This window comes from Ischnura elegans, chromosome 12 (assembly GCF_921293095.1).
Source record: "Ischnura elegans chromosome 12, ioIscEleg1.1, whole genome shotgun sequence".
NCBI classification, from domain to species: domain Eukaryota; kingdom Metazoa; phylum Arthropoda; class Insecta; order Odonata; family Coenagrionidae; genus Ischnura; species Ischnura elegans.
Genome location: NC_060257.1, coordinates 42781657 through 42796738, shown reverse-complemented (window position 1 = coordinate 42796738; position 15082 = coordinate 42781657). Strand labels below are relative to the sequence as shown.

General features: G+C 36.9%; 1 protein-coding gene across 1 annotated transcript in view; it reads left to right on the top strand.

The window, feature by feature from the left end:
• Nucleotides 1-9675, top strand: part of LOC124169311 (protein obstructor-E) — a 33930-nt gene extending 24255 nt beyond the window's left edge. Inside the window, exons 3-5 of the mRNA XM_046547892.1 lie at nt 804-1004; nt 5036-5231; nt 8734-9675. Of these exons, the coding sequence (XP_046403848.1) occupies nt 804-1004; nt 5036-5231; nt 8734-8911 (575 nt within the window). The 3' untranslated portion in view covers nt 8912-9675. The remainder of the gene's footprint in view (nt 1-803; nt 1005-5035; nt 5232-8733) is intronic.
• The last annotated feature ends 5407 nt before the right edge of the window (nt 9676-15082 follow it).

The window sequence follows — 15082 nt, the reverse complement described above, 5'->3', positions numbered from 1 at the left end:
CATACAGAGAAAATTATTTGCTGTGATTTTGTAGAATAAATTATCCTTCAATTTTTTCCATGCTATCGTCTTTCAGAGCCTCCCAAGCCTTCTAAGAATTCTTCTGACGAACCATATGAATGCATTTTATATAAAATCATTAATGAATCAAATTGTTACATCAAGAAAACCTAAGAGTCGACTATATATAAGAATCTAAAAATATTTAAGTGTAAAGTAAAGCAATTCATGTCCAGTTTGTGTATCAATATTAAAAAACTCTGATCTTTGACCATTAGTAATTGATGTTTTTCTCTTGTTCTTGAATGCATGATTATAAAGAAAAACTGATTGTTGACTCTATGAAAAATCAAAAATGTTCTCTTTTTTGCCTCACGATCCAGCCTCTGCTATTTATTTCTTCTTGTCAAGATGACATTATATGAATGGGTTGGAAACCAAGGGGTACAAATGATTTTTTTCTCAACAGAGTTAAGTACAGTTAATTGTTAGAATAAATACATAAAAATCTGGTTGCCAAGGGAAACGAGTGAGTCTCTGTTCGGTGCTGACGTCCAGTGGAAAATCAAAAGCACTACTAAGTATCTAATTGATCTCGTTTGTTTCCTATACCTAATTTCTGTACCTAACTTTGCATAGAAAAGAGAAATCACTTGGCTTCCAACCCACTCATATGATGGCAATTTCTACACTGGTTGCCTACCACAAGGGTGTTTGTACCATGCGTTATTGAGTCAAAATCATTTGCTGTGATTTTGTAGAATAAATTCTCCATCAACTTTTTCCATACTCTTGTCTTCCAGAGCCTCCCAAGCCTTCCAAGAACTGTCCCCGTCAGAACGGATACTTCTCGCACCAGGACCCGTCCGTCTGCGACAAGTTCTACTACTGCGTGGACGGCAAGTTCAACGCGATCACATGCCCCGACGGCCTCGTCTACAACGAGAAGACGGGCATTTGCACGTGGCCAGACGAGGCCAAGAAGGAAGGCTGCTCCTCGAAAGGTGAGAGGGGATTCAAACAGTGGGTGTGGCTGACCAGCGGACCTACCAAGGCCGAACGAGGCCCCCTCATGGTTGATTACTGCGGGTGCCCTCCCGGGAGGTGACTGGCAATGAAAGCGATTGCTACATTTCCGTCATCATATCGGATCAATTTGTATTTATTTATTCATCATGTTTTATGCTCGCCCAACATATACATAATTATTGGGTGAACAATTCAAGAATGTAACTACAAAAACAATTGAAAATAAATTGGTCACAGCCACAGAAAGAGTTACAATCATCATAGGCGGATCTAGGGGGGGGGGGGAAGAGGGTACGTGCCCCCCCCCCAGTCCCTTAAAATATATGCAAGATTTTAAATACGGTCCCGTTATCATTGCGTTCGTTTTGTATTACGGGGTATCCCTGTGCCACCCCCCCCCCCAGAACAAAATCCTGGATACAGCCTTGCTTGTGTCCCCCCCCCACAGAAAGAAATCCTGGATCCGGCCCTGACAATCATGATAACAAATGCTGAAAAATATTAACTAAATGCTTTCACAGTCGCGATACATATTCTTAACATCTTTTACAAAGCAGTCTTTCTTTTGATACAAGTCTAGATCGTTGAAATTTTTGTTATATACCACACAAATCCTTCGTATTTGTGTATTGGAACAATAATTTGTTTTAACCTTTGATATATAAAATGCTCTTTTCAACCGGCTATTAAAATTTGGAACTATTATTCTTATTCCTTCAGTAACTCGTAACATTGGCCCTTATTGATGACATCATGCAGAAACAGCAGATCGTTTATGATTCTTCTATTTTGCAGGGTATGGAGACCAAACTCTATCAACAAATCACTATAAAAAACATACTTTTCGAAAAGCGGATACACATGATAAAATACAAAATATAGAAACCTTAAAAATCTCTTTTGGAAATGCTCCAGCATTGCAATATGTCTCTTTAAATATGGGGTCTTCTTTGTATCGGAAGTAAATGTTTTAATCCGCCTTTCGTTGCGCGGCCCACAGTTAAGGCCGCTATACGGTAAATGATCATGCGAATGATCATGCTTAATGATCACGTGATCATTCGCAGGATCATGCGAGCAAAATAGAACATGTTCTAATTTTCAATGAATGATCATGCGCATGAAGGTTCATTCGCGAATTGTTCCGTCATACACGGTGAATGATCATGCGCATGATCATGCTGAATAATCATGCGAATGCCACAGATTTTGATAAATTTAACATCTGGGCAATTAAACGAATACTTAGTCGACGGTCTGAGTTCAAAACTTTGCGCACACGAGTCACATTGTCGGTGTTTGTCGAAGTCGCAGGTCTTCCAGCACGGTCTTCATCAGCGACCTCTTCTCGGCCCTCCAAAAAGGCCTGGTGCCACCGAAACACACCACTTCTTGCTAAAGCAACATCTGGGTAAGCCTGCTTGATCATATCAAACGTCTTTGTCGCAGATTTACCGAGTTTCACACAAAATTTAATCGCGTACCTCTGCTCTAACGAACGCTGCATTTTCCGCTTGCACCACTCACAGAAACACGTCGGGCAAAAATGTCTGTCCTGACTCTCCAGGTGCTCGAAGACAACTGACCAGCCGCTCGTTCGTTAGCTATGAACACCCTCTACCGAATCCAGTCGGTGCGCGCACGCTCCGAAGTACAGTCGCGGCGGAAGAAAATCAGTCCTATTACTTTCCGGACAAACCCTGTACGCACGACGTTAACTTCATACTGCTAAATATGTTAATAATGAAAGAAACTTTGTTTGTTCCACAAGTTTATAAAAGTTTATATTTTATTACCGGCTGTTACACCATTATCAAATACAGACAATAATTGGTGGCGGCAGGTTTATACATGCCTGGGCAGGTGCATATTTATAACGCCCCCACCACATATTGTCTGTATTTGATAATGGTGTAACATCTGGTAATGAAACAGAAATTTTTATGAACTTGTGGAAGAAACAAAGTGTTTTTCATTATTAAACCATTATAACCCAATGTTGCTTCTAAGCAACATCAAGAGAGTATAAGTTTTCAGCTCTATCTGGGTAATATTTAAACTATACCTTATTTTGTGGTGTAAAGCTTAATGGCGAAATATTTAGCTGCCACGATAATTATGAATGAGTGCAAAATTTTCAAGTTTTCAAAATAAAAACTCTTTAAATTTGATTTCTCCCAGGAGCAGCTCTGGGTTAGAAAGGGTTAATATGGAGCCCTTCCATCACTTGCGTGCCTCAAGTTTCGATGTACTTGTTAAATATGATTTAGAAATCAATGTAAGAGGGCAAATAATTCTAGCGTGTATTACGGCGGAAATTAATAAAAAAGAATGCGAATAAAACTTTAAGTAGGTACGCATATAACAAATACTTAGCCCTGAAGATGTAACAGGGTAGTTTCCTTCATCAAAGAAAACGAAAGGCATTGATTGCGATTCGTCACCCACCATTAGTGTATTCATAATATACAAATTATTTAGTTTTAGACATCCCAGTTTAGACAAATGTTAATGGCCAATCTTAACCTCATTTGAAAAAGGTCAGATTGGCGCCCATGCGATGCCACTCCGCGTGACGTCACAGGGATCTATACGCTATATGAGTAGATAAGAGTTTTACATCGTCTGAGATTACCAATGCATGCATGTTGCACAGAGCTCAGGGAAACATCTCTTAATAATCACCTATTAAAATTGCCTATGGTCGGAAAGTTTCATTCGTTTGATAGGGTGTTAAAAATCCTTATTTAAGCCAAGCGCTAACTGCTAGCAGTGTACTCTACGCTACCGCCATGCTCGGCAGCAAGCAGCCTGCATCGTAGCGGCGTTCATAGCCTCGCACCCACGTGGCCTCACACAGCAGCATCCAGACGTCACACAGGGTTTTCCCAGCATTCATACTTACCCGTCAAGTTTTCGCGCTTGAAAATTTTAATTTTTCATTAAATCGCGAAAAATGGATATCGTCATTTAAAAATCTAAAAGCGTGAAATACGTACTCCAGGAGTAATAATCTTTCAATTTAGGCATAAAAAACTATTGGAAACCACCCTGTTGAAATGTTTGGGGTAAGTATAAAGAATAAAGGCTCTGTATATTCGCCAATGCCTCAAATTTGAACACACGGTGTATTTATTTCAGAACCTCACGTTTTCTAATACATGTATGCAATTAAATAACGAGTGTAGGTTGTCATGTTGGTTGATTAAAAAATCATTTTTTGCGAACATTTTGTAATTTAATAAATAGGGTGGTTTCCTATTTTTTAATTTGCTTAATTAAAAATTAAAACTTAAAAATTATTACTCGTAGAGTACGTATTTGACGGTTTTAGATTTTTAAATGGCGATATCTATTTTTCGCGATTAAATGAAAAGTGAAAATTTTCAAGCGCGCGAAAACGCGACGGCTAAGTATGCTAATGTTTGAATGCTGGGTAAAGCCCGTGTGACGTCATTCTGGTTCCAGCAACCGCCGTGTGAGGGCTTGGCTACCTTGATGGGAGGCTATGAGCGCCGCTACGAAGCAGGCTGCTAGCAGATAGCAGAGCAACTTGTTAGTAGGTAGCGCTTGGCTCAAATGAGGATTATTAATAGCCTATCAAACGAAGGAAACTTTCCGACCTTAGGCAATTTTAGTAGGTGATCATAAAGAAATATTTCCCTGAGCTGAGAAAATTTCGTGCTGTAAACAATTCATTACTTTTACAATAATGTGAAAAACTAATTCCTTTGAAAAGTATTATTTCTTGTTTTCTTTATTATCAACAGTATAGTGCACTGCTTGCTGTAAAAAAATGGATTTAGAGTTATCTTCGCCAATCACTTTTTTCTGTTAATTTTAGCATTTTTAGCATTTTTCAGATAATTTCTGTTAATAATCGCAGCGTAAAAAAGTAACCGCAGTTTAATTTACTAATAGCAGTAAAAAAACTGATCTATAAAAGAGAGAAGGCGCTGCATGTCACTCACTGCAGTGAGTACTGATCTATTTTTGTCAATTGCAGAGGTGTTCCAGTTCGACTGCCCTCATAACTCACCGACGTCCGGAGTGCTTCACCCGCGCTACGCTGATCCTCAAGACTGTCAGTACTTCTACGTGTGCATCAACGGCGAGGTTCCCCGAAGGAGCGGATGCTCCCTTGGAAAAGTGTTCAACGCCGAGACCAAGTCATGCGACGCACCCAAGAACGTGCCCGAGTGGTAAGTGCCATCTACCGTCATATCGACCGCGGTGTGACGTCACACTAGACGTCACACCGTGGTCGATTTGAATGGCCTAGTGTAACTGACCTCTTAGATAAACTCGGATGGGAATCTATGTCAGGCCGTAGATTGAAAAATGAGTAAACCTTTTAGATAAATTCAAGAGCTCTGTCTTTTCTATCGAAGTTAGCCATATCTTATAGACGCCAACATGCTACAGAAGATCAGATCATATAAATAAAATAAGAGACATAGAGTGAAGAACAGACAGATTCAGAATGTCTTTTTTTCCACGATCAATAAGAGATTATAACGGCAGCGATAAAGCTCATAAATAGATTGGATGACATGTAGTGTAGCCTACTAACATTTGTAAAACTTAATGCATGTTTCTTAATTTTATTATTATTTCTATAAGCATATGGTACTATAATTTGTTAGTATGCGTGACGTTTTTTGTACCGTGTGATCCAAAAAAGTCCAATTGCATGCTGCATGCTAATGATTGATCACCCCCTGCCAAACACCCTAGAGTTGGCTCGCAGGGTACTATGTAGATGAATGGCGTCACAGTCTCTGGAATGACGTCACAGTCTCTGGCATGCAATACCCACTGAACTGTTAAGAAATGGAATTCTGATACCCCATCCACAACTTAAGCCAGGAAATAACGTATCTAGCGATGTTAAGAAGTGACAAAATGTGAAAAAGACTGGTTTTGTAAATATATTTTGTGCATAATATTGCATTGAAATAACGCGTCATATTTATTTTAATATATCGTAAAAGAGAAATTTGGAGATGGTCACGTAACTCATAATCGTTACGGAAAAAACACAAGTGATCATAATTCAACTTAGCATTATCACCAATATAAACTATTTTACTCGCTGCTGATACTTTAAATTTAGCTACTATCACTTCCTCATAACTTACTCAGTGGATTTATGTCATCTTCATCATTCTTAGAAAGCTTCCAAACTCTGAAATTCAAAGTCCAACCATCGCTCCTTTAAAGAAAAATTTAGCATCTGTTGAATTGATTTCTTAATTCTATGCTTGCATTCTCAGATGCAAGTAGGTTCTTCTTTTTGAAGAATTCCCTCTTCAACTATGCTATTCTACTCAGGGTTTCTTTCTCGCTCCACCTGGTCTATGGTCATCAGCTTACTAGGAAGAAAAACACTTTCAACTCTTCAACATTTGTTTTCCTAATTAGTGTTTATCCTAATCTCCTCTCTTTTGCTGCACATTAGTATATTAGTGTTTTTTTGTTGATTTTCAGCTGATAATTGGTCATTGTTCTTTCTATATTTACCAAAGTCCTCTCCAAAGAATTCTCTATTTCGTCTATGACTGCTATGTCTTCAGTAAAACGTAGCATACTAATTCTTTCTCCGTGACACCTGGAGTCTTAACTTTAATTTTATCGACTCTAGATTCTATTGGCTTTCTCGATGCAAACATTAAAAATTACGGGGCACAAAGGACACCCTTGTCTCACTACTTTCCCTTTTCTCGCTTCTACACTGCTGGGTCCACATATTATCAAAGCGGATAGGTTTTTATACAAACTGTGCACAAATCTACGATCATTGTAGAGAACTCCGATTTCTTTCAGAATTCTAAGCATCGAATTCCATAAATGCCTTCTCCAAGTCGACAAGTATCATAAGCTTCGGTTATTTTTCATCCATTCTACTCTCTATCAGCATCTTAAAGACCACAATTGCTTCTCTTGTGTTTTCGATTTTGCTAAATCCGAATCGGTCCTTATCCAGGAATTCATCTGCTCGTTGTTCTATTCTCCTGTAAATGATTTTTGTCAATATCTTCGACGCATGAGTCACCAGGCTCATGATCTTAATATTTTCGCACTTCTCTGCTCTCTTATAGTTGACAATACGAATGATAATGTTCTTCTTGAAGTCTTCTGTTACATCTCCCTCTATGGACATTTTGCAAACATTTTTGTAAAGCAAAGTTAAAGTTTCCTCTCCTTCTTCTTTTGCTTTGCTTAAATGTCATCTTTTCCTGGAGCCTTATTACTTCGCAGGACAATCATTGCTGCGTTAAATTCTGATCTTAAGATGCTGCCTCCCATGTCATTATTTTTTACCCTACTTTCAACTCCTATAATGTTTATACTGAGTTTTCCTTCGTCGCATAACTAATCTAGGAATTCTTTGTATCTCTTCACTTTTGTATTCGATTTCAATCAAAACATTTCCATCCTTGTCCCATATGGCATTACATATTGTACTGCCTTCTTTGATGGTTCCTCACTCAATGGCTCCTTAGCAGCTTCCACTTTCCCATGCATGAAGTAATTCTGTTTATCTTCGCATAAGTTCATCAGTCATTCTTCTTCATCTTCCCTCGCTTTGCGACAAATCTCGTTCGTTATTTTCTCGCTGCAATCCTTTTCATCTTCATTTTTCGCATTTTTTACTTTCTCCTTTCTTCCATGAGATCTTGGACCTCATGGACTGTGATCGATGGCTTTTTCTTGGCAACTTTTCTTCTTCCCAGAACTTCCTTTCCGACCTCCTTCAGTGCACGTTCAATATTTTCCCAGCTACCCTCCACTGATGTCTCACAATCAGATCTAATCCTATTTTCTTCTCCACTGCTTCTTGAAATGCTCTCTGATGTTGTGGCTGATTTTGTTTTATTTTCACAAATTTTTCCGGCTGATTTCTTTTGTTTCTTGAATTTTATAAGGCATTTCATCATCGCAAGATTACGATCACCGTCATCTTCCCCAGGGTAGCTTTTGCAGTCCTGTATCTGGTTTCTAAACATCTTCTTTACTTACCCGCAGACGAGCTGAAATCTCTATTTGCCTCAGGGAATTTTTCATGTTTATTTTCTTCGCGTGTGATTCTTAAACAGTGTGTTGGCAACTACTGACTTGTGCTCTGTTAAGAATTCCGGGAGCCTTTCTCCTCTGATAATAAAATATGAACAACCTTTTCGTCTTCCTTATTCCTACAACCTCCGCTGCCAGGTCTTGATATTTACCATATTTTCTATGATAGTCTCTTCTATTCTATCTGTCAATGAAATTACAATATCTATCAAGTACACTGTTTAATTTGATTTAACAACAAAAATAGTAATTCAATGGTAAGAATGGTATTATTCATTATGTAGTATTTTTACTGTTTGAGAAAGCACAATAAAATTTAATATAATGAGAATTACTTGTCTATTTCCACTTTTATTTATTTATTCATTCGAATCGAGCTAGGTTTCGAATTTTCGAAACTAGGTTTTAGATCCGAAACCTGGGTGGGTTAAAATGAATAAATAAGAGTAGAAATAGTCTAGTACTTTCCATTTTGTTATACATGAAATATTTCCACCGAATTACGCCGGAATTCTGTATCTTTTACGCAATAAAATTATTATTCTCTGAAATACAAATAATGGGGTATCGCAAAAATCCTTTCAAAAATAAAAAAGTGCTTATATTACTTCGCCATCTATTCCACAGCCACGATTGGTACAAGGACCAGCTGACTGACGAGGAGATTGAGCGCCTGAACAGGCCCAAACCCAAGCCCAAGCCGGCTGCATCTTCCATCGGCCCTTCCAGGACCAGGGGGAGCACAGCCGGACGCAGGGGCGGAGGTGCCCAGCCCGCACCCGTCTCTGAAAGCGTCGATGAGTAAAGGCGCCGAGGTCCCTGAAGCATATTAGCGTCTCGTATCCCGTGCCGAAAACATTGGATGGCAGCATCTGCCACACACCGTTCGGCGAACGAGCCTACGACCCCACCGGTTCCTCGCGGCACTCAACATCCCATCTCCGAATGTGGGTGGGAAAGTGATGAACATCAGCATTTTACAATGACAGTTTTATTTTCAATCCTCAACGATCAAATATTTTCTCCCTTGTTCTATTACACGCTGATGATCTCATCGTGAAGATGCATTGGCCGACTTGGTGGCAACCGTTGGAAACTTAATCGTCTCTCTCAACGATGTTGGTAACAGAATGCAAGGATAACTTGTGATGTGTTATTTATAAAGTTGATGGCTATTTCATGTCCCAAATCTTAGAACAATTTTTTTCTTCAAAACACTTTAGTTTCATATAATAAAAGTGATCATGATGGTTTATATTCGAGACAACATGCATGTGTAAATGTCAAAAAAATATCTATAAAATTTTGTGATAACTGTATCATTTAGCATGATATAAAGGCGTTTCAGATCTGGTGACGTTAGGAACAATGACAGTAAAGTTAACGTGAATGATGAAAAGCAAAAGCATTCTTGAATTCTGAATTGCCATTGCTTGTGTTTGAAAATGAACGAAAAAGGATTGGTGGAAATAATTCACCTGGTTTTATCTGTAAACGCTTTTATGAAAACTGTTTCAATTTTGTATGATTTATAAGTAAAAAGCAATAAATTATTTACATTTAATATAACAACGTGACGAATTTATTTTATCGTTCATTGGCTGCAAGACTTAAGAGGAAAAACGTAAAATTTGCTGAACACGTGAGTATCGTAAGTAACATCACCAGGTGACTAATCTTTACATACTTCCACGGAGTAAAAAGGTTTCTGCGAACTAAAATTCTTCCGGGTAAAATTCATAAATTCCCTTCGGTAGAGAGTGTCCCTTTAGATCCATAAATAATATCACGATGTAATAATATTTTTGTTAGAAATGTGGATATGGCTAAGCAGAATTATTGTTGAAAAAATATGCACTATATATACGTAAATTGAATTAATCGAGTTTTTTTCTGCATTTAATTGATCCACCATCGATACCCAATCTGATATCTAATTGTTCTCCTATATTTAAAATTCCAGACAGAAAACTTGCCATGCTCAAGTATAAGTTTTTATTCAATGCAAATGGATAGCTTAAAAGTATTTTTAAATAACATCATTATCCATTTCATTGAAAACAGCTACTTCTATGCTTGACTTTCACTTATTCTTGTAATTTACATTTCTTGTTTTCTGGACCTATTGTTTTCATATTTATTGGGATGAAACCTTGAGCTTTAGTTCCTATTATGCAGAAAAGAAACATGTAAGCTGACGTAGCAGAAATTTATTTTCCATTTTCAAGGCTTATTATATAAATAGATGAGCGATGCAATAAATACAAAAGCTGGTTAAGTATAAAAACTAATTTGACTGCAGAGAAATAAAAGTATTTAAATTAACATACTAAAAATTAGTGTAAGTAACGAGGAAGTGCAAAGAAGAATGGAGAAAAGAGAAGTCTCCTAAAAACCATATGCAGAAGACGGGAGAACATAGTTGGCCACATTATGAGGCATGATGGCCTGATGAAGTACAGGTGGAAGGGAAGAAGGGCAAGGTACGGCCCCGAATGAGTTACATAGGACAAGTTATAAAGGATGTGGAAGAGAAGAAATACGTCGTTATTAAAAGGTTAGGGGATAGGAGGGAGGAATGGAGAGCTACGATATGTCAAATTTCCAAAACCAATCTTAGGATTGTTGACTAGTAATGATGATTAAAAATGAGCAAAAAGAAAAGAAATTTATGAGACTTTTAATAGGTAAAACCATAATAAGTAAAAAAGGGATAGGGATTGTAGGAAAAGAGATAAAATGTATCAGGTTTGCCAATAAAATAGTGATCCTCTCTCTCCCATGAGTAAGTTTCAATCTATATGTACATTTGTCTTTTCCAAAAACGTATTAGAAAATTTGAATGCAATGTATACAGCTGAAAGTTATCGGAAAAAACACTAGTATATTTTTCGCAGAGTTAGATATTGTAACTATTCGATTGCAGCAACAAATAACAGATAAATGTTTCTATTGGCAAATAATAGCAATTCAATGAACTTTAGTATTTTTGGAAATTGAATTTTCAATAATTAATTAATTAATCGTAGAGGGCGTAACTTGGTGGAAATCCATAATAGCACGAATACAAGGATCAAGAACTCTGTAACGAAACCATGGTCGGTGCTAATAAAATATTATGTGGAAATAGCAAAGTTCTTGATCCTTGTATTCGTGAATTTTCAATGATTATTATGGTATGATATGTGGGACATCCCAACGGTTTTTACAATATTAGTGTCTGCAGCTTTTTATATACCGGATGTAATTCTTTGTAAAAGAATTTTTTTAATTTGCCTCCCAACGGGAACCTTAAGTTTTTGATAAAACGTTATAGCGCCATACGCAAGGCGAGTAAATTAAAATAGAGTAAGGTAAAACTCTAAATAATTTTCAAATGTTATATTTCAACACAATAATATTTTATGAAAAATGAGATCGTTACACAGGAATATTTATTCTTAAAACAAATAAAAGTTTCAGAGTGACAGGTTTTGGCCCTTGAAAGCAAATTTTTTTCAAGTTGTGGATGAAAATATCGTAATTACGGCCCAGTCCAAAAATTACTCGTGAGGCCGTTACCTGTCAAATTTAATTATTTTAAAAACAATTTTTTAAATTTCGTCCAATCTGCAATCTTAAGTTTTGACACAACGTTATAGAGCCCTGAGTTAATAATTTCCCTGACTACAGCGATTAGTCACAATAAATGTAATAATTACCTTATGAAATCCTAACATTTTTTGACAGTTATTAAATAAAGAAATACTTGTGAATTTACATATATGTCGATGATTACATTGCTTAAATTGAGGGCACTTAGGATGTCCATGGTCTTTTCTAGTCGCATTAATGCAGCATAATCCTTCGCCACAATAATTGCGCCCGTTAGGGAATTGGAAAACTTTGGGATAATTCCCATCTTGGAATGACAACACCTCCCTGATTTAGTGTGGAGTCTGTGTACACCTTCAGGTTTTCACTGGCTCTGACGTACGTCACACGTCTATTGAACACTTCAGACTGTTGTAAAATGAGCCAATTGAGTAAATTTGAATAAAATAAGGTTAACACTCACAGTTATTTTAAAAAGTGATACTATTTTAACTCAAAAATATTTTTTGAATGAGGTTTTACGTGTCCAATGGAATTATTTGTAAAAGATTTATTTAATTTTCCACAAAAATGTAATCTCAAATCTTTGACAGAACGTAATGAAACCCTGAGGAAGTCAAGTAAATATTAATTAAATGACAAAAACGCTAAAAATAGTTTTTAAATATGATAATATATCTACCCAATAATATTTAAAAAATGAGTTTCTTTCCCTTTCCCTAACCTCTATATTTAATACTCACCATGGAATGTAGGTCTTGAAAAGTGTAGGCTAAGGCTAAGAATGTTTTAAATCAAACCAAAAGGTCAGTAAACATTTTACTCAAAAATTAAAACACCTAAGCTTCACTGATTGAATTATAATATTTTTATGATAAAAGAGTTTCGTGCATAGGAATATTTATTCTTAGAACAAATGAAACTCGCAGATTGCCACGTTACGGCCCTTTGCTGCAAATGTTTTTCGAGTAGTGGGTGGAAATGTCGTGATTACGGGGCAGTCCAAAAATTCCTCGGGTGCACGTCGAGGAAAGAGAAAGGTGATGGGCTTTGAAAGGGTGGTGTACTGGCTGTTGGCGGTGTCTCCATCGAGCCAGGAGGCGGAGAAGCAACACGTCCCGCTTTCTTCCAACTTTCGAATGATTTCTCTTTTCGAATCACTTAACTCTCAGCCTCCTAAGAGAGTTTGTCCGTGTGTACCCAAAGGAAACAGTTGCGCCCTATTAACCGGCGCAAAACACTCATTGGCTCAAATAGATTCGTCAAGAGGAAAGAAATGCACCAAGGGCATCTTTTCCCAATGGGCTTGTACCTAATGTTTTTAGTTGCTCTTTCCGAAAGTTGAAAAATAACGGAACTCGTTTCTTTTTTATTTTCGATCCATCAACTGCTTTTTAAGCTATCCGTGGGTAAAATATGGATTTAGCCCATTCTCAGATACGTTGATGACGTCACGCGATTCTGCCCCTATAAATTTAGTAGTCAACTATGATAGAGCTTAAAAAGACAAGAAACTCGTCTTTCACGGATATTCGAGCTATCGTCTGTATTTCGAGTCATACGTTGGGAAAAATCGACGACTTTAACCCCTCCGCGGATAAGTTGATGACGCTATGCGATTCTCCCAAGCGGGTCACATATTCTCAGTCACTACTCATTGTCTCCGCGCATCGGCCTCATATGATTCAAAGTTATTTACACTCTAATGATCGATTCCTCCCCTCAGCAAGCGGTTATTATTAAACTAGTTGATGAAATGAATGATGACACTTTAGTAACGTCACAAACTCATCATAAGAGGGCGGCACATTTTACGTTTTTTCGTTATTAAAATAGGGGATAGTGGGTGGATAAGCAATTTTATTATTCGTCGTAACTTATCTTCCCATTCTATCTTCCGATTTTTATTGAATAATGGCAATTGCGGGTCTTAGAGAATTATCCTATTATTTTAGCGTTATGAAAAATCCGGCGAGGCAAACTTCGCCAGTCATTTGAAAAACCCTCCACGTTCATTGCACTTCTTTCATATTTGGTTACGAAACATCAGAAGGGGTAAGGTATGGAACCTACTTTCGTCACGCACGTCATTTCTATTCAAAGTGCACTACGAGAGAAGGGCGATGCGTGCACCAAAATATTCTCACCGGGAAACTTCCCCACGCTTTTACTTTCACGCTTTTCCGGCGCAAATAAATATAACCATTAGCAAGAGGATTTTATAATTTCTATTAGTCAAATGAAAAATTGCAATATTCCCACAGAATTGTTTTTTAAGTATGACTTGTTCTGCAGTTACAACAACATTATGAAGGGCAAAATATCGTTTCTCGGTCAGTTATTATTCAAATGAAACATTGCAATATTTTCACTGATTTAATCTGAGTACGACTAGTTCCGTTGTCACAACAGCATTCTTATAATACAACAAAACGCACCGTAATATAATAAATGCAGTGGAAATATTACAATGATTCACATAAATAATATTAAGTACTTCCGTCACATCGTGCCACATACCATACATGATAATTTCTACTCCATATTCATCTCACTTTTCCGACTGCGAACTGGCGAAATCTTTAAATTCATTAAAACACATTGTTAGGTGTACTGCCTCAATAACGCCAATAAACAGAAAACATTCTTCAGAAAATGGGCCTGAATTCTGGGAAAATGAAATATATTCATCCTATAGACTTCTCTATCACAGGATCACGAGAATAAGGAAATCTTCATAAAAGTTTCTATTAACAATCTATGGTTATAATTGTATCAAACTGTGTATGAGGGTAATATTTTGGATAAACGAGGGAGAGGAAGGAAAATAATAGGATTTATAGATTGAATGAAAGGGAGTAGACCTTATTGTGAATTTAGAATGGAAGACCATAAAGGGAGAGGTGCCAGCTAGAATAATTCTTAAATCCTTCATGGAAACCTACCTCAATCGTAAAAGACTATAATATGAAACTTTTCTGACATCTAAGATATGAAAGAGTATGGAAATCTTCAATAAAGTTACAATAAATAAACTATTGCAAGAATTGTATTGAAAACAAAACGAAAAAGACGTTATTAAATCATTATTACCCAATATTGCATTTAAGAACATAAAAAATTTGTACGCTTTCATTTCTATTCAGGAAATATTTAAACTGCGTACTACGAATATTTTGTGCTGTAAAGTTTAATGGCGAAATATGTAGCTGCCACAATAATTATGAATGACTATTAATTTTCACATTTTTAAAATGAGAAGTCTTGAAAATTAATTTCTCCCTGAAGCACCTCTGGTTAAGAAAAGATAAAGAGGCTTTCTCTTTCTGTAATCATTCTGTGGACCATAGTAACGAGATCTGAGGATAAAGCAATAACTGAA